The sequence below is a fragment of the Brassica napus genome, chromosome A1, assembly GCF_020379485.1.
Source record: "Brassica napus cultivar Da-Ae chromosome A1, Da-Ae, whole genome shotgun sequence".
NCBI lineage: Eukaryota > Viridiplantae > Streptophyta > Magnoliopsida > Brassicales > Brassicaceae > Brassica > Brassica napus.
The window spans coordinates 2,362,103-2,385,911 of NC_063434.1; the positions used below are offsets into that span (position 1 = coordinate 2,362,103).

Consider the following 23,809-nt stretch of genomic DNA (forward strand, 5'->3'; position numbering starts at 1 on the left):
ACCCTGATCCATGATGAATGTCACACTAATATCTGATTTTGCCTAATCTGAACAGTGATCGTCTTAGATACAGAGTGTTGTGATACCCTGTTCCATGACGAGTGTTCTTCCTTTTAGGCCTTTCACACGGTTATTCTAGAATGTGACACTTTGTCTGACGTTTCACTGTTTCTTAACTCAATCCAGACAGTGATCAGTGCTCAGCTCAGAATGTTTTAGCATCCTGGTCCAAGATGAGTGTCCTTCACAGTAGAGTCTCGTGGCCAAGATAGCTAAGAACAGCTCAGATTATGACTTCCAATGAATTGTTGATACAAGGTTTTGAAAGAGGTGACTTGAGGTGAGCTTACTACTAACTGTGCTTATCTACCCCCTAGGACATTATGGGTAAGGTGATTAAAGGTCGACAATTCCCAACGCCTTTCTGAGTCCCAGAAAGGTGTTGAAGTCGAGAGGTTTAGTGAAGATATCTGCTAATTGATTTTCAGATGAGACATGTTCAATGATCACAAGTTTCAGTTCTACCAACTCTCTCACAAAGTGGTGTCTAAGATCAACATGCTTAGTGCGAGAGTGTTGCACAGGATTCTTAGTTAAGTTAATGGCACTCATGTTGTCACAGTGAACTAGCATAGGGTCAGAGACATACCCGTAGTCAACAAGCATTTGTCGCATCCACAGGAGTTGAGTGCAACAGCTTCCTAACGCGATGTATTCAGCCTCAGCAGTTGATAGGGAGACGCAATTCTGTTTCTTGCTGTGCCATGAGACCATGTTGTTGCCTAGAAAGAAGCAGCCGCCTGATGTGCTTCTTCTGTCATCTACACACCCTGCCCAGTCTGCATCACAATACCCTGCAAGATTAAGGTTAGTTTCGAAGGTATAGTGCAGGCCAAAATTCAGGGTTCCTTTCACATATTTGATCACTCGTTTTACAGCATTCATGTGTGATTCCTTTGGAGAGGCTTGATAGCGAGCACAGATTCCTACGCTCAGGCATAGGTCAGGGCGACTCGCAGTGAGGTAAAGAAGACTACCGATCATAGCTCTGTATAGTTTCTCATCCACCTTTCTACCGTCCTCGTCACGTGAGAGCTTAGTGGTCGTGCTCATAGGTGTTCTTGCCGTCTTGCAGGTTACCATGCCGAATCGTTTAATCAGATTTTTCGCGTAGGTGCTTTGAGTCACAAATATTCCATCGTCCATTTGCTTGATTTGTAGACCAAGGAAGTACGTTAACTCACCTACCATGCTCATCTCAAATTCTTTGGTCATGGTTTTCATAAACTCCTTGACAAGGTACTTGGATGTGCTCCCAAATATAATATCATCGACGTAGACTTGGATGACCAGAATGTGTGAGTCTATTTCCTGGATGAACAGTGTCTTGTCAACCCCTCCTCTCTTAAACCCTGTCTCAGTCAGGAATTGCGTTAGTCGCTCATACCATGCCCTTGGAGCTTGCTTCAGGCCATAAAGTGCTTTTTTCAGCTTGTACACATGATTTGGGAAGTGAGGATCCTCAAATCCTTTAGGCTGTGTTACATACACTTCTTCCTGGAGAACCCCATTTAGAAACGCGCTTTTAACGTCCATTTGGTACAGCTTGATTCTCAGTTTGCAGGCAATGCCGAACAGTAGACGTATGGCCTCGAGTCGTGCCACAGGAGCGAAAGTCTCATCAAAGTCAATGCCTTCAATCTGGGAGTAGCCCTGTGCTACTAGTCTTGACTTGTTTCTGACAACATTCCCATTCTCATCAGTTTTGTTCTTGTGCAGCCATTTAGTACCGATCACATTCGCATCTGTTGGCCTTGGTACTAAGTCCCAGACTTGAAGTCTGATGAACTGATCCATTTCCTCATGCATTGATGCAGTCCAGAATTCATCATCCAATGCTTCTTGAATGTTCCTTGGTTCAATTTGTGAGATGAAGCAGTCTGTTCTCGCCATCTCTACCATAAAGCATGCGAGTTTGACCATCCCTTTGAAGTCAATTTGTTTCTTGCGAGTCACTCTATCATCGAGTACTCCTCCAATGACGTCATCTGGAGAGTGATTTTTGTGAACTGTGACTGAGGAAGGTAGGATCTGGTCGTCAATCTCAGGGGTTTCATCAGGTGTTGGTGTAGTGATGGGGTTAATGTCAGTCGCTGCATCAGGTGTAACACATACATTTCTTTGAGCTGCATCAGTCTGATAAAATCCCATTCGATCATCAAACACCACGTTGACTTTGTCATCAATTAGCTTGGTCCTTGAGTTGTAAACCCGAAAGGCTGAGCTGTTTGTAGAGTAACCGAGAAACATCCCCACGTCACTCTTGGCATCGAACTTGCCTAGGTTGTCTTTGTCATTCAAGATGTAACACAGGCATCCAAAGACATGACAGAAACTCAGGTTAGGAGTCTTCCCTTTGAAGATTTCATATGGCGTTGTCTTCGTCTTTGGTTTTACATACACTCTATTGATGATATAGCACGCTGTGTTAACAGCTTCAGCCCAGAATCCAGATGGAACGTTGTTTCCAGCGAGCATGGCTCTTGCCATTTCTTGAAGGGTTCGATTTTTCCGTTCTACAATCCCATTTTGTTGAGGAGTCCTTGGTGCAGCATACTGGTGTTGAATGCCTTGACTCTGGCAGAAGGTGTCAAAGTCCTTGTTCTGAAACTCACCTCCATGATCACTACGAATTTGCACTATGCCACCCTTCTCTTGTTTGAGTTGTAACGCGAGAATTCGAAAGCTATCAACTGCGTCTGACTTGTGTTTCAGGAATCTAACCCAAGTGAACCTGGAAAAATCATCAACAAGTACAAAGATATATTGCTTTCCAGCAACACTGTTAGGAGTTATCGGACCCATAAGATCCATATGAATAAGTTCACAAACTTGTTTTGAGTTGATCTGAGATACCTGCTTGTGTTGAACCTTGATCTGTTTACCTTTGCAACACGCTCCACATACGTTGTCTGAGATATCCTCAAGTGTTGGCACTCCTCTTACTACCTCTGCGCGTACCAATCTGGATAGGCCATTTGTGTTCATGTGTCCTAGTTTCTTGTGCCAGAGATCACTTTGAGATTCTTTAGCTGACATGCATTGGCTTGAGGGTTTCCACATGTAACAGTTGTTTTCTGATCGAAACCCCACCAAGACTGTGATTCCTTTTTCGTTAACTGCACGACACTCCTTCTTATCAAAGATGACTTGAAGTCCTTCATCACAGAGCTGGCTCACACTAATAAGATTGGCTTTCAGTCCATCCACAAAGTACACGTTTATGAGGTTAGGTAAGTCTGCTCTGTTAGTGTTTCCTACACCTCGGATTTTTCCATAGCCACCATCACCAAATGTGACCTTTCCTCCTTTGATGTATTCCACTTTATCCAAACAACTCAGTGTTCCGGTCATGTGTCTTGAGCAACCACTATCAAAGTACCATGGAACTTCAGTAGTTACAGAGTTGTCAGTGGAGGTATAAGCAACTCCAGCTACTGTGGGTCTTGAGTTAAACGCGTATGACAGTTCTTCGCTACTGTCTTCATCATCGGAGAGTGTCATATCGCAGTCTGAGTGGGACACTGAATCCCCTTCAGTTGAGGCCCAGTCTTGCATGAACGCTAAGTTGCACATGATGGCTTTTCCTTCCCTTTGAGTACTGACTGGTGATGTGGCACTCTCTACTCCGGAGTTGAGTTTAAGAGAAACTCTATTTCCATAGTTTGGATAGAGATCTGTCTTGGCTATCCACACACATCCTACTCTGGTTGGTTCAATAAAACATTTGTTCAGAGACCATGCCCGTTGATGTTGGCGTCTGCGAAAGTAGCAGTTTGAAACCTTGTGTCCTGGTTTGCAGCAGAACAGACATACATTCTGTCGTGGAATTACTCTTCTCTGAATTTGATCTTTTCCATCAGCTTTGGATGGTGCAACTACCTGTTGATCAGTTGGTGCTGACTGCTGTGAGCTCTTCACAAATTTGATGCCTTTTGTGTGATCATCAGTCTGAGATGTAGTTCCTTGATATCCAAGTCCTCGGTTGATTGCAGGGGACTGACCTTGATTCAGAATGTGGTCCAGAGTGCTGGAGCCTGTATTGAGCATTCTCAATTTCTTGTAGTTGTCACTGAGTTCTCGTTGCAGTAACCGACTCTTCTCCATTTCTTCACTCAGTAAGTGTTGAGTTTGATCGTATCTGATTTCCAGATTCTTCAGGTTGTAAGCTTGGTTGGAGATAGTTTTCTCAAGTGCAGACAGGTCGTTCTTCTTCTCTTCGACTAATTCCGTCGAGTTCTGGATGACTTTTGTTTCAGGTTGTTCAAGCTCCAGAATGTTTACTTGAGCCTTCAACATCGCTCTATCCTTGATTAGTTGTAGATTCTCTAAGCTCAGTTCAGTGAATTTGTCAAATAGAACTCGATATTCTGTTTTGATGTCTGTAGATACCTCGTCTGCATCTTGTTCAGTATCTGACTCCGAATCTGAACTTGAGATGATTTCAGGTTTGTCGTCTTTGCTGACTAATGCTACAAAGTTTAGGAGCAGTTCATCGTTATCCTCATCACTTTCTGACTCAGTGTCGCTGAAACAGATAAGGGACTTATCCTTTTTGAGATTGTTGGGGCATTCACTTCTGGTGTGACCATATCCTTTGCACTCAATGCATTTTAGCTCCTTTCTCTTTGTCAGAGGACATTCGTTGCGATAGTGACCATAACCTTCACATTCATGGCATTGTAAGTCCTTTCTGCGATTCCCTCGACCTGAATCGTTCCTTGAATTCTGGTTAGAGGTTCGTTCATTGTCTCTGTTCTGGAATCTGTTGTTCGAGCGGCTCTGTCCTTTTTCAACTCTCTTAATCATCTTGTTGAAGTTCTTAGCCATGAGGACCATGTTGTCCTCAATTCGCTTGACGCGATCGACTTCTTGTGTATCAGCTGAGAATGCAATTCCCTTCTGACTTTTAGGACTTTCTTCCACTCGCTCAAGGTCATGTACCTTCAGGATCCCTGCTAGTTGATCGAACTTCATCTCGTCAGTGTTGACAGCAATTTTCAGAACAGCTTTATAGGCTTCAAATCGAGCTGGAAGACATCTCAGGAGCTTCTTCACAAGTTTCTTTTCATTGTACTTTTTGCCAAGTACAGATGCTTCATTAGATATGGAGCTGATCTTTGAAATGAAACTTCCAATCGATTCATCATCCTCCATGCGTAGGTTTTCAAATTTTGAGGCTAGATGATCAATCCTGGTACGTCTAACGCTAGTATTCCCTTCAAAGTGATTGATCAGAGTATCCCATGCTTCCTTGGCAGATTCACAACCTTGAATTATCTTGAACTGATCAAGATCTACAGCGGAGAAGATTGTGGTGAGAGCTTTAGAGTTAAATTTTGAAGCAGCTTTATCAGAGTCTGTCCATCTCTCCTTGGGTAAGGGTTCTTTAGACTTATCATCCATGATCATAGTGGGTGCTGACCATCCTTGCTCAACTGCAGTCCAAGCATCTTCGTCAATGCCTCTGATGATGTGTCGCATCCTGGCTTTCCAGTGTCCAAAGTTTCCCTCATCTAGCATGATTGGTTTTTGCAGTGCAACTAGTTCTTTCATGGTTTCCATGATGATCGCAGGACCTCAACCTGTGAGTAGACTACTTGAGTCCACAGAGGAGACCTGCTCTGATACCAAATGAAAGATCAAATGGATACCAAAGTATAAGAACTGAACCACGTTTCCACAACACAACTTGTTTTATTAAGAATTTCTTAGACACTCTTACAAGACCTGTCTAATCCGAATTACACAACGTCTACACCGACTTGTGACGGACCAATCCTTAATCTATCTGACAAACCAACTGGTGATCGAGCTACACCAATTGTTCCCACGCGAGCCAGTGTAGAACAGCCTCTTACACTTGCTCTTTTTAATCTCTAAAACCGTGACCTAAATCTCCTATCTAGTCACAGTTATATACTCTGTTACATAATATCCTCATCTCCTAATATTATGCTAACAGCAGATCTTCTCAAGCTTATCACCACAGCAAAGATCTTCTAAGCCGATGTCTCCACGTCATCAGCTCATAACCACTTTAAACCGGTATTTCACATACCAAGCGAGTCATGTGACACATGCTCTGTTTTTGCATTGAACCAGCTCCTTTCCTGGAGCTAACAACTGCTACATTGTTCCACTTCCTTATCCGGTTAGGACAAGAACAGTTGATCCGAGAAGTGTTTTTATATTTTTTTTTGTTAAATCTGGAAATTGTTTTTGACGTAATATACTCTTCTACAGAGCTGGGTCTACATTGGAGATGAACTTTATTTTTTTACACTTTTCCTCATTATTTTTCTAACTTTGGCCATTGTGTTTTGTCAACTAGTTAGTCTATGTTAGATGACTACCATATTATCATTGTGTTTTGGAAAACACTTTAAATTTTGCTTAGTTTCCATATGATTGATTTTCTTATAAATTGTAGTTCAGTTGATATAAGATGTTATACACTTGGAACTTAAATGTTTATTTTACTTCCTTGAATATTTTTGCTGCATGTAAGGTATACAAATGCAATAAAATGAGATATAATACTTGTGTTTTTTTACTAGAGAATACAAGAACACCTGATCTGACTGATATGGTTCCTAACGTCTTTGTGTTTTTGTTTTTATGTTTCTGAGCTATCTTTGGTTGATATAATAAACTCAGATCTCTATTTCATGAGATTTCTCAATGGGATTGGACAATGCTGATCCTTCCCACAGCTCCGCAAGATCCTTTCTCCGCCATGACATGAAGATCACTGGTCCTAACGTAGATGGTACCTATATATATAAAAGAGAAATCACAATCACATTATATTTCACACTGATCGGGGCTCATGAATATAAAAAAACTGGAATGAATCAACAGTTTTGGTTTAAGGAAAACAAGTACCAGATAAAGCAGAGCTGGCTGAGGTGAGTGGGTCAAGACACCTGCAGCTAGAGCCGAGACCAAGCCAATGGCGTACCCGGGAAGTGCATACCATATGTACTTGTGCCCCTTGCAAGATTTTAGATCAACAAGATTCACCACATCTCTACTTTTTCTATGGTCAAAGCAGAGGATCAAAGCCAAAAGCATTGCAGGAATAGCCTGAAAAAAACAAAAACAACATTTCATTCAATTAGTGAAACATGGGAAGAAACAATCTTAAACTATAACAACAAGGGTTTTGATCTGTTACCATGTCACCAAGACCAAGCATCATGAACTCTGAGGCACTCACACCAGGCACCACACCGCCCAATAGGTTCCTCGGAAACACTATTTTAACAGGCAGCTCCAGTTTCTTTGTGATCAATTCCAGTCCAGGAAGATTCAAACTGTTGGCTACTGTATGAACCGGGTTCGACGCTTGCTGAGTCGCCACAGTCACCATAACATTAGCACCAAAGAATCTCTCAGAGAAGAAGACCCAGAAGATGTCATACACAAAGAGACACAGTAGCAGCATAGCACATATCTTGATATTAGGAAGACGAACATGGCTGACGAACGCAATACAGATAGAGATCCCAAGCAGGTTGTTCAACACCCAATGACCAGAGACAAGCCACGCTATAACAGTCACGGCACAAGCCACAAGAAGCAGTCCCTGCATTCTAGTAAACGATTTAGAGCAGCAGCGTGAGAGGAAAGGATCAGAGAGACCGAGCTGGGACTTGATGTACAACGCATACGGTGAGAGCCAAAAGAAGAGAGATGAGACCGAGGCGATGGCTGTGAAGGCGGTGAGGAGCTGAGAGACGGAAGAGAAGAGATAAAACATGAGGAGCAAACTGCAAGAGCTCATGACTGGGATCATCAAGGCCTGAGAGGTGTCTAGTGTAATGGATGCTTCGGAGAAGTCACGGTTTCTCTCCATCTCTTTGCCGTAGTTAAGTGCACGGAAGGCAGATGCAAATGTGACGGTTACAGCTGTGAGCATGAGAGCGGATGGAGCAGGTTCTAGCAGATACAAAAGAGTCCATAGAGTCTCCATGTGAACCTGCTAAAGATCAAATCACACAAGAAACAAACAAAAGAAAGCTTCAGTTTTAAGAGTTTTACAGAACATGTCTGTCACAAATTCAGACATCAAGCTCAATTTGGGTTCTATACAAGTCAAATTGGTTTTCTAATTTTCTAAGAAGGATGCGCGGTGTTTGATTCTTTGTAAACTACGCGTGGTTTTCCAGTTTTCTAAGAGGGATGTGAGGAGTTTGTTTCTTTGTCTTAACTTTTTGGTCTTAAACAGTTTTTTGAAAGTTGATTTTGAACATTAGTTATCTATCATTTCTTTCCGAGGCTATACTTACATCATTCATCATGCAAATTGTCCATTATAGTATCTAGTGTCTGACCCAAAAATCAAGTATCTAATGTAATATTTTTGATTATCAATATGCTTTAAGCCCACAATTATCATAATTCGAAATTCAGATAACTAATTGACTATAAAACTATGCATTGTTTATAACTAAAATGGAATACATCACTGTCTTTAATTATAAACAATGCATAGTTTACAATTAATTATCTGATTTTTGGCTTATGATAAGTGTGCCCTTAAAACATATTGATAATCAAAAAGAGGTTACATTAGATACAAAAATCAAACACGGGCAATTTGCATGATAAATGCAGTAAGTAGAGACAACTAATGTTCAAAATCAAATCAACTTCCAAAAAAAGGTTTTAAGACCAAAATATTATACAAAGAAACAAACGCCTAGCATTGCTCTTAGAAAATTGTAAAACCACGCGTAGTTTTCAGACATCAAGCTCAATTTGGGTTCTATACGATTCAAAGCAAATCACGAATTGGTTTATAAGCAGGTAAACAAAAAGATTTGACATTTTAGGAAACTAAGCAATCCATAAATGAAATAAAGTTCGTATTTTGCAATGGTGGGGTTTGTTCAAAGAGACAAAAACTAGGTTGGAGACCTTGTAGTAATCAAGCAATGTCTCAGTTCAAAAGAGAGTGAGACGCAGATTGCAGAAATTAAATCGAGAGGAAAATATCAAAATAGAATGAGAAAGCAGAAGATTGTTCTCACCTGAGAGACCTTAAACGCGTTGTTGAATCCCTTAAAAAGGCTTCAATGGAGTGAATTGGGATCTCATCTACGTTTCACATGCGTTGGAGAAGAAGAAACGAAAAGATATTTGGAATTCATTAATAATCTAATTAGCTAACGTATTATTTACACTGTCACAACGTATTATGATTAACTAGTGGTATTCCGGCGCTACGCGCCGGGTTCGCATGTTTTATTATTAAATGAATTACGGTTTTATATTTATTTAGGTTAATTTTGACATTTTAAATATTTTGATCTGTTTTTTTTTCTGAGATTTTCTATATTTTTTTGTTTGTATTTTTTATCACACGTGTTTTCTAACATTTGTACTAATTTAATTATACTCTTATGAGTTCGATTATCTTTCCCTGTACATTAGTTGAAATAGGACTAATGTGTCTACAGTAGGATCTTATCTTAGATATATAAGTATTTTATATATTCAATCTATTTTTCTTTCATCTGTATTTTTTTTTTTTTTTGGTATGTAGTTTTATATTGTATATGTTGTTCATAGTATACAATTATAAAGATTTTAGTGCCATGTGAATTTAGATATTAGACTTCATATATTTTGGTGTTCAAAGAAAAAAAGACTTCATCTATCTTTATTCATTGAATATGTAAAGTCCGGTTTCTGACATTTGATTTGAGATTTGATACGATAACCTTCACTGTGTTATTTACACCATGAGTACACTTTTACAGGTTGTGGCTTATAGTAGTAACATAAGATACCATGAGTACACTTTTATAGGTTGTGGCTTATAGTATTAACATAAGATACATATGTTTTATAGGTTGTCACGGTGACATATAAATATTGTTTCATAGGCTATAAAGTTGTCAAGTATCACATAAGCATGGTAACTCTTATTCCCTGTAATTTTAATGCATTTCCTCACTTGGAAACAAATCTATATACTGTATATATATGATGAAGTCACTCTCGATTTTGAATTTCTAAACTTAAGTTCGTGCACGAAATTTTTGCATCAGTATCCTAGTTAATATCTTTTGAAAAAGTTGAAAGCTCTTATAGAAAAGGAAGTGAAATTTAATGGTGTAAAACTATAATACGTTTTGCGGCTTTCTTTTCAAATATTTTGCTCCTTGTCAACTTAGTTTTCTTATTGATCTTAGACCTATAATGTTTTCCAAACTCCCTTTTAGAATTGTCTATTTCCCCTCACATATTCTTGGAATCTAAAAGCAAAGCCAAAACTCACCCTTTGTAACTCAGACATCAAGTTATATATGACATTGCAGCATTACATATTAAAGATTAATAAATTATAGCTTGAAATCGAGAGATGGCTTGGAAACCATAGCTTGAGAATCACAATCTCTCGTTCCTAGGTGAAGATGTTATGCAGCTGAATTCTAGGGTATATGAGTATATTCACCCATCAGAGTAGCTACATTGCAGGTTGATCGAGACAGAACATTTATTCAATCCCAAAAAATCTCTTCTCTAAATGACAGGTACATTTATCTGGTAGTAGGGATAAATGACGCAACATACATCTGGTACGGATACTTAAGCGGTGTTACGGAACTGGGTGTAATCTAGAAAAATCATTCAGCATCCCATATTAGATCCGCTGCAAAGCAGAGCAAAGCACATCAAATCAACCGATGGGCGGACTTGAAACTCCAATTGTTTCAACCAAAAAGATTAGCTCGTGCTAAACTTTTGTAAATTTTGGTTCATAGGTGATATAAAGATTGATACATTGTTGGTTTCTGAAGTAATACCTGACCAGGCATGACTTCTCCATTGATCCGTACTGGTGTTAATTCCGGCATACAAACATTCCTTGAAGTGAGAATCAACGATGTCCCTTCCCTTCCAAAAGACTTGTCAGCTCCAACACTACAATGGTATGGTCCCTGATATAGATTGTTTTGTATAAACATCAAAACAGAAAATCAAAGAAGAATGAAGTAAAAACCCCTAGAAAGGGAAATGAACATCAGAGGCCTTACTATAAGATCACTTCACTGTTTTTCCCAGGAGCTTCACCAGTGTTGGAACAATCATAGTTCCTTTTTAGGAATTTTGATGGTTGGGTTGCAGGTTCAGGGAGAGTGTAAAGGTAAACCAAACAGAGATCAGTAAGCTTTGTCATTCTGATTCTATTTTACAGGAAATTTGCTAAATTTGTTGTCAACGTGTAAATATAACAAAACGATTACCTTGGCTGTGCTTCTCATGTTCACTCCAGAACCACCAACCCTGTTTTGAAAGATCTTTGAAACCCGAAATTTAAAAGTAAAAATAAACAGAACACATAACTCTTTCTTTGTTGTTCAAGATGCAATTATCAAGCAACTAACCAGTGAGAATGACAAAAACATTGGATTTTAAAACTAAACTGCAGAAAGAGAGATGAGGAAAAAAAGTTACTGATATTGAGTACAAAAGCCAAGAAATGGAAAAACTAATTCATTAAAGGAGAATATTGTATGGCAAAATAATCATACAGAAATGATACCGAAAGAATCTTTTTCGTTGGAGGAGCTTTTGAGCAGAGCTTAGTTTGACGACTTTGTTTCCCTGACAAAGAACAATAGATTTTGGTTAAGAACATGTTTTAAAAAGTTGTGATGAAACAAATAGCCATAACAATTATTTTGTTTCTCAATTCCCAAATTACAAAATATTGGTGAATAAGGAAAAATGTCTGGTTTCAGTAATCTTAAAGGAGCAAGAGGATGCGCATGAAAAATCTCTCATCTTCTGCATATATATAATCCCCTGAGAGAGCTTGATAATAAGGCATTAAAGATGATGTAGTGGGTATCGTTGATTGAAAGCCATTAGTGTAGACGTTTCTTAAACGCAGCAAAGGGAGGGGAAGCGGAACAGTAAAGTCTTGGCAGAGGAGATCGACGGCGTTCTCCGTGGTATCAGGCTGATCAGTGTGGGGAGAAATGGGCTACAAATGAACGAAAAGAAGATTTGGGCCAGATAATAAAATTGTATCAAAAAGTTGGCCCACTACCAGAATAAAGTCAGAAAGCGAGAGTCATCTAGAAAAATTGTACACGTGTCCAGATTTGCCCATATCATCTTGAGGACGTGGAGGAAGGAGGAGAGAGGCAAGTCTCCTTTATTGTATAAGATTTTGTCCAAAAAGAAAACGTATTATGATTAATTAGCTACTATTAGTCCCCAAAACAAAAACAAAGGTTAGACTATTATTTTATTTTATTTTCTCAACAGACTATTATTTAATTTCACTATATTAACTTGTTAATTTTAGGATTGGAACTTTTTAACCGGAACGTTTACCCGAACCGGATCTGATCAAACTTGAATCCAGGTAGCCTACGCTAATGGTCGAGTATATAATCAGTAATTATTTTATTTGGTAAATATATATATGATTTACATGATAAACGGGTATCCAAAACCGATGCGAAACTGGTGGTATCCGATCCGAAATTCGAACCGAAATTTACCAAATATCTATTGGATAAAGAATTCATTTATTCAAAAGATCCGGATCCGATTGGATCTTAACCGAACCCGAACCGAATATCTTAAGTCCAGGCCTAGTTAACTTCCTGATATCTTTTTTTCTTTAAAAAAAAATCAAATAAGCCCAATTAACGGGCTCTACCGGTCTGTTTACTGGGTGTAGCCGGTTATCTCCAATCTAAGTGGTTAAAGGGGAACACAACGTCTAACCCTAATTTTTCAAATTTCGAATTTTATGCTCGTCTCCTCCTCCTTCTTCTTCTACCACTACACTTTCCCACCTTCAATTTGAATCTCATTTGCCGTTATTTCCAGATTCTCTCTCATTTAGAGTTTCTTCGAGATGGGAGCAGCTCACAGTCAAGAAGATCTCGAGATCTGCACATCAGACGAGGAAGAATACGAAGAGTACGAAGAACGAAGAGACGGCCAAGAAGAATCAAACGACGAAGACAAGTTCGAGGACTCTAGAGACGATACGTTAGCTCCATCTCCCTCCTCCGGTGGTCGTCGTCGTCCTAAACCTCCTTCGTCGTCACTCGACGACGTCGACGCAAAGCTCAAATCCCTGAAGCTGAAGTACACACCTCCTCCGTCTACGGAGAACTCAGCTCGCCTCTTCCGTTACATCAACGGCAACACTCCCAAAGCGAAATGGATCACTGCTGAGAAGTTCGCCGCTTACTCCTTCGTGAAAACCTCTCAAGTAAACGAGGATGAAGAAGACGACGACGAGAATCAAGATTCGGAGAATGAATGGTGGGTGTTGAAGGTAGGAAGCAAGATCCGAGAGAAGGTATCGGAGGAGATGCAATTGAAAGCTTATAAAGACCAGCGCCGAGTTGATTTCGTCGCTAAAGGTGTCTGGGCGTTGAAATTCGCCGGCACCGAGGACTTCGCCGATTACGTAAACAGCTATAACAACTGCTTGTTTGAGAACAATCACGGCGTTGAGTTGAACGACGCTAGCAAGGCCAAGATCTTCGGGAAAGATTTTATCGGGTGGGCGAATCCGGAAGCTGCTGATGATTCAATGTGGGAAGACGCTGATGACATTTTGCTTAAGAGTCCACAGTCCGCGACTCCGTTGAGAGATAGTCAGGATTTGACTGAAGCTTTTGAGGAAGCTACGAGTGAAGGGATACATAGCTTAGCTCTCGGTGCGTTGGATAATAGCTTCCTCGTGGGGGATTCTGGTATTCAGGTGTTCAAGAACATGAGGCAAGGGATTCAAGGGAAAGGTGTCTGTGTTAACTTCGAGGGTGGTGGGTTTGGTAAAGCTCACTCTGCGCCTAGGAAGGCTCTTTTAATGAGAGCTGAAACTAACATGCTGCTCATGAGTCCCATGAGTCAGAACCGAGGGATCCACCAGCTTGATATTGAGACAGGGAAGGTTATATCTGAGTGGAAGTTTGAGAAAGATGGAGTTGATATCTCTATGAGTGATATCACTAACGATGGTAAAGGTGCTCAATTGGACCCGTCTGCGTCGACCTTTCTCGGTTTGGATAACAATAGGCTTTGCAGGTGGGATATGCGTGACAGGTACGGGATGGTTCAGGATCTTGCTGCTGCCAGTGCCCCGGTTTTGAATTGGGCGCAGGGGCATCAGTTTTCTAGAGGGACTAACTTCCAGTGCTTTGCAACGACCGGTGATGGATCTATTGTGGTTGGCTCTCTTGATGGGAAGATTAGGCTTTACTCGAGTAATACTATGAGGCAGGCGAAGACTGCTTTCCCTGGACTTGGTGCGCCTGTGACTCATGTGGATGCTACTTTCGATGGGAAATGGATTGTTGGTACGACTGATACGTATCTGATTGTTATCTGTACCCTTTTCACTGACAAGGCTGGTAAAACAAAGACTGGCTTTGAGGGTCGCATGGGGAATAAGATAGCTGCGCCGAGGTTGCTAAAGCTAAGACCTCTCGACGCACATTTAGCTGGAGCGAACAATAAGTTCCGCAATGCTCAGTTTTCTTGGGTAAGCAAAACTCTAGCTGCTGTCTATATTCGTGCTCCCAAAGTGATATTCTTGCTCCAGACAAACCGCATCATTCTCTGTATGTTTTGTTCATAGTAGAGTGCATATAGTCTTTTAAAATCCTTAACATGAACCTTTGCCTGTGCAATAAAAGTTGTCTTGTCTTGTTCAGTTTGTCCCACAGTTTCTACTTTACAAGTTATAGTGTTCCTCTATTGCCTGGTGTTTCTTTTTGGTAATCGATCTTAAGTGTATCGTTTGTGGTAAATTTTGATATGTATAGGTCACTGAGGATGGGAAACAAGAGCGTCACGTGGTGGCAACTGTTGGCAAATTCAGTGTGATATGGAACTTTCAGCAAGTGAAGAACGGATCTCATGAATGCTACCATGACCAAGAAGGCCTGAAGAAATGCTACTGCTACAAGATAGTCCTGCGAAACGAATCCATTGTCGACAGCCGCTTCATGAATGACAACTTTGCAATCTCTGGTTCACCTGAAGCGCCTCTGGTCATTGCAACTCCCATGAAAGTCAGCTCTTTCAGCTTATCCAGCAAGCGATGAATCAAGCAAGTGAAGGACCTTAAGTCTATATAATTCGAATCCTAGTATGTTTGTAACCATGTTAAACTCTTGTTTTCTCGTTCTTAGTACGCTGTTAGATTTAAAACACAAAACATTCCAGGATGTTGCTAATCTACTTTGGTGTGACATTGACTCTTATGTTGGTTATATTATCTGTTTTCATTTGAAAGAAGCTAGAAGGTTAGCACGAAGAAAGCTTATCCAGTTCCTTCAACATAACATGTCTATGTTCTTGGTAAAAAAAATCTGGTAATTAGTGCTTAATTCTTCTTTTACATTAATAAAAAAATTTACATAATCAACTTGTTCATATCAAACTCACTTATTCGACTTCTTCTTCATCATGAACATTAAAAATCTTGGGAAGAGTTTCTTCTTTTTCTTTCCAGGAACTGCTTGTGGAGTTGTGTTTGTTTCAGTTCCATTAGACTCTGTTTCTTTCTCCTTAGACTCTTCTTCATGACTTTTCTCTGTGTTCACTTCATCGTCATCATTCTTTCTCTTTACATCATGTTCTTCCCTCCATTTCCTCAGCTCTTGTTCTACACCCATCTTCCCTTCTTTAGCCTTCTCAGCCTTCTCAATAGCTTCTGCTAACGCTTTCTTTCTCGAATCCATCTCTTTGTTCACTTCCTCCAACTTCTCCAAGTTCCTCTTCTCTGTTTCTTTAGCTTCCTCAATCTCACAAACCGCCGCTGCGACCTTCGCGTTGGCTGCTTCTTCAGCCTCGTGAGCACGCTTGCTAAGCTCATAGTACTCATCCAGCGTCAGCGTCACACTCCTTGGAGAATCAACGTTGTTTTCCTTCAAAGCAGACTCGCTCTCTTGCAAGGCCTTGATGGTGGCTAACGCCAGTCTCTCCGAAGCTTTAGAAGCTTCTATTTCTTTCTGAGCTGCGACTAATCTGCTCTCCACTGTCCTTGCTCCAGCCTTTGCCTTCTCTGCTTCTTCTCGAGACTTTCTCAGCTCTTCGCGAGCTAGTTCAGCTAATGACTTCGCTTCATCAGCCTCTTGAGCTGCTTGGTGGAGTTGCTTTGGCAGCTCCACCGTCTCCTCTCTAGCTTCTTTGGCATTGGACGCAACGAGAGCTATCTCCACCCTTGTTATGTCTATCTCAGCATCTAGAGACTCTACCGCTATCGACGCCATCCCTTCTCGTTTTTTAATCGAGTCAAGCGCTGATCTCTCTTTCTCAAGCTCCATTCTCAAAGAAGATGTTGCAACCTTCAAGCTATTCACTTCGGAACTTGCTTTCTCTATATTCACATTGACTTCTTCTAACTCCTTCTTTGCAGAAGCAACAGCTGTTTGTACGTCTGCGTGAGACTTCTCCTTGGATGATTCGTTATAATCTTCCAGTTCTTTCTTCAAATCAAGAAGCAGCGCTGAAGCAAAGTCGAGTTTCGCTTTCAGCTCTTTCGTTGAAACTATATGGTGCTTTAGCTTCTGAAGCTCTTCCTCCGCTTGCTTCAGCTCCTTCTCCCACTTGTGAGTCTCCTGATCACGCGACACGATCGCTCCAATCTTATGCTCTTCAGCTTCCAGATGAGAAGAGTGTGCACACTCCAACGACTCCTTTGAAGCTATCAGCTCTATAGTGAGCTCTTCAACTTTCCTCTCAACTTCTTTAGAAGCCTTAACTGCTTCCTCCGCTTCCTTCACAGCCTCCTCTTTCTCTTTCACCAAAGCATCATACTCGCTTTCAAGAGCTTGCAGCTCTTCTTTAACAGATTCAAGTTCTGAGATCGCAGATGTGTGTCTGGCTTGAGCCACTTCGAGCTGTGCTTTGGTTGCAACGCTGGCTTCGCCAGCTATTCCTTGTTCCATCTCCTCAACTCTCATCTTTGCAAGGTCTGAGTCTTGCTTTGCTTGTTTCTCTTCTGTCTCCGCCTTGTCGAGATTAAGCTTCAGCTCTTCAATGAGTCTCTTCGTGTTCTCTAACTCCTCAACCGTTAAGAACTTTGACATCTCAACGGTTTCTGATTTTTTCTTGTACTCAGGGATCTGCTCTTCCAACTTTTCAAGTTCTTGTTCCACAAACTTGCGTCTCTGCAATGAAAAAAGAAAGTGAGCACAAGTCACAATGCAAAGATACACACACAAGGAGCATTACCTCTAGTACTTCCATTCTATGTGCTTTCCAGTCTGTGATTCCTCCAAATTTTGAGACAGCTTCTTTAACAGATTCAAAAGGAGATGCTGTGTCAATGGAGTGTCTGTAAGAATTGGGTGTTCCGTTGCTCAAAGGTGATGATGATGCTCCAAATCTTGGAGACAAGAGTGCTCTTGGAGATCCAAGGCTTCTTAGGGAAGAAAGAGATCTTGAAGGCACTCTTGGTGCACCCACTGCTCCATTCTTAATCTTCACTCTAGGCAGAACAATCTCAGAAACATAATCTTGTGCTTCTTCTGCTTGGCTGCTTGATAAACCGGAGGGCAAAAAAGTGTCATCCATATAAATTTTCTCATTTTCAGTTGAATCTTCATTTGATTCAGATTGTTGTTCATTTGCTTCATCTGCTTGAGGCTGCTGCAACTCAGGCTCTGTGATTCCAACGTCGCCGCTATCATTAGGTTCTTCTGGAGGAGGAGGAGGAGGAGATACTGCTTCTGGTAATTTCAAATCTTCCATTGGAGGAAGCTTAACAAAGGCAAACGTTAAAAGAAAGAAATCAACAAAAAGAAACTTACAAGAGAAAAAGAACGAAGAAAGTAGAGGAGAGAAATCAATGAAGTTTCCGGTTAATAAGTTTTTTTATTAGATAAGTAACAAGAGGTAGACAATTCAAAAGTCTATAATTAGAAAAGAGATAATCCTGGAAACAAAATGGTTGATGAACCTCTCTTTCCCTCAATAATTTTCGCTTTCTTCTTCTTCTTATGATTCCTATTTTTCATTATGTATTCATTTCAGAATTGTAATGTGATGTTTTAATAACATACTACCGGATATAGACATTTGTCCCTAACTAACCTTAACCATATGCTCTGTTGTATCTCTCTGTCGCATACAACCTGACTGTGGTCACAACTCATTGTCAGAACCAGGAGACAAAAATTTGGTCGACACAACAAAAAAAGACGTCATGTCCATAGATAGCTTTTTCATTACTAAACTTTTTTACCGGTGGTGGCAATGGTTTCAAGCTCACTAAACCCATCATCATCATCATCATCATCATCTTGTTCTTCATCTTTCCCACTTTCCACCAGTTTCTCTTTCCTTGCGAGGCAGTGACCCTGGTTTGTTCAACTCTTTCTCTTCTGATACCTGCTTTATATCAATCTATCTCCACTATTTCTCCTGCACATTCACATCACCATACAGGGGGTATTACAACATGCGTTCAAAAATATATAAGCAAAAGCAAGGATACAGCAAATATTTATTTAGTTAGACTAGAAAAAGGGATTTTGGTGAACAATCTAGAATCTTTAGAAAACTGAAAAATAAATGAATGCTACATTTCTTTTTCCAAAACAAAACCAGTGCAGTACAGTTTACATCACACTATGAGGTGGCCACTAAGAGAGTTGAACAACATTAGACAAAAAAAAAAACATGATTCGTGATGCCATATTTCGACTTTCGACCATGTGTTATGGTATGTGTTGCAAAGACAAACAAATAAAATCAAGAAACAAAAAAAAAACATTATATTCTCGTATACAACTGGCCAAAGATGTTAGCATCTTGGTCCGGTACTTCAACTTTCAAGACTGAAGAATGGCAACACAACATGAAATAACCAAACACTATTTCTCTCCTACTGTCCTGTCCACAAGGGGTTTTAGCTCAAGCCGTTACAACACCTGAAACCCATGGAACAATAGTAGGCGCTTTTGGGTGGTTATTTCTGTAAGCCTCTGAGTATCTGTCTTTAAAGGTCCGTTTTGGCTTCTCTGCCTGCAATTTTAAGTCCAAGGTTAATAATCCGACTTAGACTGAGTAATAATCTCAAGGAAACTATAGTGAAACGAAGTAACTATTCTTACGTATTTAAGCCAACATTCCTGATGTTTATGCTCATAAATATCTGGAGAAAAGCAACCAAACTCAGATGGGCAATAAACCCATATGTTGCATCTCATTTCTCCAGGTTTCGCACGCTTTGCCTGGTCTAAGCAAGCTTGGCAACAATCAGCTGCACTCTCTTTGTGATGTGTAAGTCCCCATCTCACTGCAGCACCACCGTAATCTGTGTGAAGCTCTACATTACATACAGCTGGCACTGGTCTCCCTGCTAATATTTCCTCTGTAAATTCCAAAAATTCATGAGTTATAACCAAATTACATTTATGCAAAATCAGAGAATGAGTAATAGTACCAGGCTCTTCCTCTCCTTCAGGTTTATCATCGTGCTCTTCATTGTGAACCTCAGCAGGTAACCAAAACCCAATCTCTTCAGACAACGCATCCCACTCCAACTCCAACGCTCTTACAAGCATCCCTATATGATAGTTACAGTAACTCAGTAAGTGAGAGTTCAACTCTAGTTATATTAACCAATGATCCAGTCTTAAATGAGTAATACCTGCTTCCTCCACTATCAAGGTGGAATTAACCCCATTTTGTTCCTGAATCAGCTCTTTAGCTTCCTTCAGCTTCTCACTGCGCCACGTTTCTACAGCTTCTATATCGCCAAAAGAACATAAGAAAGTATTACAGATCATACATTGAATGGAGAGTAACATTATTAGTTACATTAGCTATATTCCACTTCTACATGAATGATGTTGTTAGTTACTTGAGCTTCTATATTCCTGAATGATATTATCTTTACTAAATTGACCTTGACATCGACCACATCTTGCACAAGGTTAAGCAATAAGACAAATAAGGTCAAAAAAGACATCAATCACATTTCAACGAGCAAGAAGACAAACCATTAGCAGGTGGTAATTGATCAAAAAAGTTCACAAAGGTACAAGTTTGTGGCAGTTTTAAAATAAATGTCATAACTTTCAGAGGATATATAGCTTAGTAAGCGAAACAAAGATCCAATTTTTTTTTATTATGTAGGATTTGAAAACAGCACAAACCTCTGACTAGTGTAACATTGGACTTCTCCTCTAATCTTTTCAAACGCTCCAAGATCTCATCAACTAGTTTGCCTTTTACACTAGGAGAGAGTTCAACACTTGATTCTGATGTGGCGACCTCATGTCTCAGCTTCTTCACCTATTATGATGACAAAAACATTTGATGAGAACCAACGCATCAATCAAAAAAAAAATTCCATTCAACTAACCAATCTAACAAGCTCAGAAGGATGTTTGGATCTTCGAATCCGAGTAGATTCCTCCATTTTCCTAATCTCATCTGACGCGTACCTAACAGCTAGATAAGAAAAAAATTGAAAAAGGCAGAAGCTTTAGATACAAACATTTATCAATACGAAGCAAAATCAAAAAGAGGGCGAACCATTGTGGTGATTGGGATAGAAGTGGAGAGAAGAAGCATAGAGAAAGCGAAGAACAAAGAGAGCAATGAGAATGTTGAAAGAGCAAACGAGTAGTGTTATTCTTTTGTACGAGACAACTCCGCCTCCGGTGACTGTCCATTCTCCTCCTCCCCTCGCCATCTCTCCGCCGCCGTCATCCCTCCATATTCCTCTCTTTATCAACTCTATGTTGAAGATCGATCTCCAGAAAGTCGATTCGATTAACACTTTATTGCTTTAATCTGAGGAAAGTAGAAGATGATTCGATTTCTCGAAGAAAAGGAAATCGCAGCTTCAAATTATTACCGAACACACAGTGTAAAATGTTGGTTGTGTAATTAATAGTACGAACGTGTTTAATTAATTAAAAGACACTTCGCTGGTTCGTTAATGAACCGAGATTTTACACAAAAGACACTTTTACCCCTAATCTACTTCTTTCATTAACTGTTATTGACGACGAAAGGCCGAATAAATAAAGCCCAGAAGATAATAGATGGGCCGAAACTTTGAGCCTTTTAACTCTTTCTTTCTCCGACGAAAGGCCGAATAAATAAAGCCCAAATAAAGCCCATAAAATGAGAGATGGGCCGAAACTCTGAGCCTTTTTAACTCTTTTCTTTCTCCTTTCACTACAGCTTCCTCTTCGTTCTTTCGTTCTTCTGCAAATCCAAAAAAATGGAGTCGTCATCATCAGTAAAACCCAATCCTTTCCTCTCCTTCCTTCACCACCACTGTACTCGCTTCGCCTCCGACCTCTCCTCCCGTTTCGAAGACACCAAACGTCTCGCCGAATCCTTAACCAACCGACGTTTCTCTCCGTCTCCGTTCGCCTCAGTCTCGCAATCCCCCAAGCCTTCCTCTGGAGCCTCTACGACTACTTTGAATCCGTCCCACGTCGCTAAAGCTCTAGCTGGGACCTCGGTGTTTACGGTTAGCAATACCAATAACGAGTTTGTACTTATCTCGGATCCTACCGGAGACAAGTCTATCGGGTTGCTCTGTTTCCGTCAAGAGGATGCTGAAGCTTTTCTTGCTCAGGTTTTTGTTTTTGCTCGTGTCTTTTTCTATCTCTCCGAGATTGAAAGTTTCTGACTTTATGAGCTCTTGACTCTCAATTATCATCCCTGCAGGCGCGTCTACGGAGGAGAGAATTGAAGACGAATGCTAAGGTTGTTCCCATTAATCTAGACCAGGTAGTTCATGTTCCCTTTGATCACTATATCATTGTAGAAACCTTCTTTTTTTTTTTACTCAAACTGACGTTGGAACATACGAAAGCAAACAAATTTCCTCGGACAGTAATCTCTGTTAACTTGTTCATGTCTTAATGATATGGTAATAGTGTGTTAGGAACTCCTATTGCTGTTTGAAATGAATGGGAAGACTTGGGTGCATGATCAGCGTTGTTCTAGTTTGGCTCGGAACTTACTGCTACATTTGTGAAAATTTATCATTTTATTTAAAGAGGATGATGTTGTTGTTTACAGGTGTACTTGTTAAAAGTTGAGGGGATTTCATTTCGCTTCTTGCCAGATCCAATCCAAATAAAGAATGCATTGGAGGTTGCTTCATCATACACTTCTCCTGCACTTGTTGTCTACTAGTTAGTTTTTTTTTTTTGGTTCATTTCAGTCTTATCCTAAAACGCTATAAATCCTTGTGTCCCAGCTCAAGTCCTCAAGTAGTAAGAATGGGTTTGATGGAGTTCCAGTATTCCAGGTAAAAGCTTCTTTACATATTCTCTTGCTCTGAGATATCTACCATTTGCCTGGTCGTCGCTAATAGTTTGAATGCTTCTGCAATTAGTCTGGTATTAAAAAACGATTGAAGAGATGCACTGTAATGCCTGCTTTTGTATTCATGGATCCTTCACTTAATAAGTTATACTATCTTAATTGGCGAAATGTTTTCTGCGCTTATCTACACTGATGAAGCTCCCTTGTGTTTTGGTGTTTTTGCTATGTCTTTGCTTCATTTTCATCTGCAGTCTGAGCTTCTTGTTGTGAGGAAGAAAAATAAACGTTACTGCCCTATATATTTCAGTAAGGTTAGTCAAGTTCTTCTCGCACTTTTAATAAAATTACCTAAAAAGCCAATAGGGCGATCCAGATAACCTTTACTTTACTGTTATTGACAAACTATATCTGCTGCGACCTCTTTCAGGAAGATATAGAGAGGGAACTTTCAAAGTATACAAGAGCATCAAGAGGAGAACAACAAATTATGGTAATGATTCCTATTCGTCTTGTATTTGATATAGGCTAGTAATTACATTCGACACCTTGATTCCTATTTGTCTTGTATTTGGGAGAAATTTAACACTAGACATCATACCTTGTACTAAGATATAACAAAGATCAATACTATAAAGAAGTTCCACAGTATTGGCATGTTGAAAGCTTCTTATCTTTACCATGAAACTAATAACCTTGTGCTTTCACAGGTTGGGAGCTTGGAAGATGTGTTGAGGAAAATGGAGGTAACTATTTTTCTTTGTTTACAGAAATTGAAGTCATATGAATGGAGAAAACCCAGTAGTAATCTAATAAAATGTGCATTGAACAAAATAATGTAGAGGAGCGAGAAGAATTCAGGTTGGGAAGATATGATATTCATTCCACCAGGAAGAAGTTATGCACAACACATGCAGGAGGTGGTCAAAGAGATAAAATGATGATGAGAAACAGAGAGTGTGTGTATTTTTCATTTGACAAAACAGTTTCTCTTGAGATTTTGCAATAAAATAATTTGATTATAGAACTCTCTTACAACTTAAAACAACCATTCACTCTCTTGGTTATTCATACCATTTACGGGTATGGTGGTTCAAGATGTTCTCCATCTTTCTTTAGCTTAAACCGGCAAAAATTTATCCAAAGGGGTTGTGGTCACCTAAAAACTACAGTACCTTCCTCGTTTTACCATTTTTTCATCGTAAAATCACTTCGACATCTCAGCTTAAAAATGATGATAATCTTTTGATTAGTGATGATAATCTTTGATTGAGACAAACTAATTATTACTTTAAATGAAAGTAAAAACAAGAAAAGGAGAGAAGGGATGAGATGAGGAGCATTCGTCAGTCCTGTAACCAATGTTGACAGGAGAACTTAAAAATGATGCTCTATTTGCTGTCTCTCTCTCTCTCTCACATTGATTTTACCCCTTTCTTACACTAATCAC

The 23,809-nt window shown here is 39.9% G+C and overlaps 5 protein-coding genes and 1 long non-coding RNA gene across 14 annotated transcripts; 2 read left to right on the forward strand and 4 right to left on the reverse strand.

Moving 5' to 3' along the window:
* Positions 1 to 6,560: 6,560 nt before the first annotated feature.
* LOC106438525 (signal peptide peptidase-like 1) lies at positions 6,561 to 9,249 on the reverse strand. 2 transcript variants are annotated; one of them, XM_013879718.3, is made up of 4 exons: positions 9,099 to 9,249; positions 7,241 to 8,044; positions 6,949 to 7,149; positions 6,561 to 6,836 (listed from the first exon to the last, which is right to left on the reverse strand). In XM_013879718.3, the coding sequence occupies exons 2-4, from the start codon at positions 8,036 to 8,038 to the stop codon at positions 6,717 to 6,719; spliced, it is 1,119 nt and encodes a 372-aa protein (XP_013735172.1). In that variant the 5' UTR covers positions 8,039 to 8,044; positions 9,099 to 9,249; the 3' UTR covers positions 6,561 to 6,716. The 2 variants fall into 2 exon arrangements, with proteins under 2 accessions (XP_013735172.1, XP_013735173.1); XM_013879719.3 differs by having other exon boundaries at positions 7,241 to 8,047; positions 9,099 to 9,248.
* A 977-nt stretch (positions 9,250 to 10,226) lies between these two features.
* On the reverse strand, positions 10,227 to 12,070 carry LOC106353593. 8 transcript variants are annotated; one of them, XR_007339523.1, is made up of 5 exons: positions 11,783 to 12,070; positions 11,621 to 11,682; positions 11,112 to 11,361; positions 10,881 to 11,015; positions 10,227 to 10,726 (listed from the first exon to the last, which is right to left on the reverse strand). It is a non-coding gene; the product is annotated as an uncharacterized LOC106353593 (long non-coding RNA). The 8 variants fall into 8 exon arrangements; XR_007339524.1 differs by having other exon boundaries at positions 11,112 to 11,500; XR_007339527.1 differs by having other exon boundaries at positions 11,610 to 11,682.
* A 744-nt stretch (positions 12,071 to 12,814) lies between these two features.
* Positions 12,815 to 15,351, forward strand: LOC106438524 (protein CYPRO4). The gene is made up of 2 exons (XM_013879717.3): positions 12,815 to 14,593; positions 14,877 to 15,351. Exons 1-2 carry the CDS (start codon positions 12,953 to 12,955, stop codon positions 15,156 to 15,158), a joined length of 1,923 nt encoding a protein of 640 aa, XP_013735171.1. The 5' UTR covers positions 12,815 to 12,952; the 3' UTR covers positions 15,159 to 15,351.
* A 57-nt stretch (positions 15,352 to 15,408) lies between these two features.
* LOC106438523 (protein WEAK CHLOROPLAST MOVEMENT UNDER BLUE LIGHT-like 1) lies at positions 15,409 to 17,826 on the reverse strand. Its single transcript, XM_013879715.3, has 2 exons — positions 17,293 to 17,826; positions 15,409 to 17,228 (listed from the first exon to the last, which is right to left on the reverse strand). Exons 1-2 carry the CDS (start codon positions 17,809 to 17,811, stop codon positions 15,498 to 15,500), a joined length of 2,250 nt encoding a protein of 749 aa, XP_013735169.2. The 5' UTR covers positions 17,812 to 17,826; the 3' UTR covers positions 15,409 to 15,497.
* Positions 17,827 to 18,630: 804 nt separating this feature from the next.
* LOC106438522 lies at positions 18,631 to 20,980 on the reverse strand. The gene is made up of 7 exons (XM_013879713.3): positions 20,605 to 20,980; positions 20,432 to 20,520; positions 20,223 to 20,361; positions 19,715 to 19,813; positions 19,508 to 19,630; positions 19,176 to 19,435; positions 18,631 to 19,086 (listed from the first exon to the last, which is right to left on the reverse strand). The coding sequence occupies exons 1-7, from the start codon at positions 20,762 to 20,764 to the stop codon at positions 18,976 to 18,978; spliced, it is 981 nt and encodes a 326-aa protein (XP_013735167.2). The 5' UTR covers positions 20,765 to 20,980; the 3' UTR covers positions 18,631 to 18,975.
* Positions 20,981 to 21,242: 262 nt separating this feature from the next.
* Positions 21,243 to 23,388, forward strand: LOC106438520 (protein TIC 22, chloroplastic-like). Its single transcript, XM_013879712.3, has 8 exons — positions 21,243 to 21,664; positions 21,757 to 21,819; positions 22,114 to 22,188; positions 22,295 to 22,345; positions 22,614 to 22,673; positions 22,790 to 22,852; positions 23,070 to 23,105; positions 23,202 to 23,388. The coding sequence occupies exons 1-8, from the start codon at positions 21,302 to 21,304 to the stop codon at positions 23,298 to 23,300; spliced, it is 810 nt and encodes a 269-aa protein (XP_013735166.2). The 5' UTR covers positions 21,243 to 21,301; the 3' UTR covers positions 23,301 to 23,388.
* The last annotated feature ends 421 nt before the right edge of the window (positions 23,389 to 23,809 follow it).

Bases quoted from the DNA above. Each gene is read 5' to 3' on its own strand.
- LOC106438525 (XM_013879718.3), bottom strand. From the start codon at position 8,038: ATGGAGACTCTATGGACTCTTTTGTATCTGCTAGAACCTGCTCCATCC. The intron at 7,150-7,240 runs GTAACAGATCAA...TGTTTTTTTCAG, and splicing joins TGCTTGGTCTTGGTGACATG to GCTATTCCTGCAATGCTTTT. The intron at 6,837-6,948 runs GTACTTGTTTTC...TTATATATATAG, and splicing joins AGCCAGCTCTGCTTTATCTG to GTACCATCTACGTTAGGACC.
- LOC106438524 (XM_013879717.3), top strand. From the start codon at position 12,953: ATGGGAGCAGCTCACAGTCAAGAAGATCTCGAGATCTGCACATCAGAC. The intron at 14,594-14,876 runs GTAAGCAAAACT...TGATATGTATAG, and splicing joins GCAATGCTCAGTTTTCTTGG to GTCACTGAGGATGGGAAACA.
- LOC106438523 (XM_013879715.3), bottom strand. From the start codon at position 17,811: ATGGAAGATTTGAAATTACCAGAAGCAGTATCTCCTCCTCCTCCTCCT. The intron at 17,229-17,292 runs GTAATGCTCCTT...TTTTCATTGCAG, and splicing joins ATAGAATGGAAGTACTAGAG to AGACGCAAGTTTGTGGAACA.
- LOC106438522 (XM_013879713.3), bottom strand. From the start codon at position 20,764: ATGGCGAGGGGAGGAGGAGAATGGACAGTCACCGGAGGCGGAGTTGTC. The intron at 20,521-20,604 runs GTTCGCCCTCTT...TTTCTTATCTAG, and splicing joins CTATCCCAATCACCACAATG to CTGTTAGGTACGCGTCAGAT. The intron at 19,631-19,714 runs GTATTACTCATT...ACTATCATATAG, and splicing joins CTTGATAGTGGAGGAAGCAG to GGATGCTTGTAAGAGCGTTG.
- LOC106438520 (XM_013879712.3), top strand. From the start codon at position 21,302: ATGGAGTCGTCATCATCAGTAAAACCCAATCCTTTCCTCTCCTTCCTT. The intron at 22,674-22,789 runs GTTAGTCAAGTT...GACCTCTTTCAG, and splicing joins GCCCTATATATTTCAGTAAG to GAAGATATAGAGAGGGAACT. The intron at 23,106-23,201 runs GTAACTATTTTT...AAAATAATGTAG, and splicing joins ATGTGTTGAGGAAAATGGAG to AGGAGCGAGAAGAATTCAGG.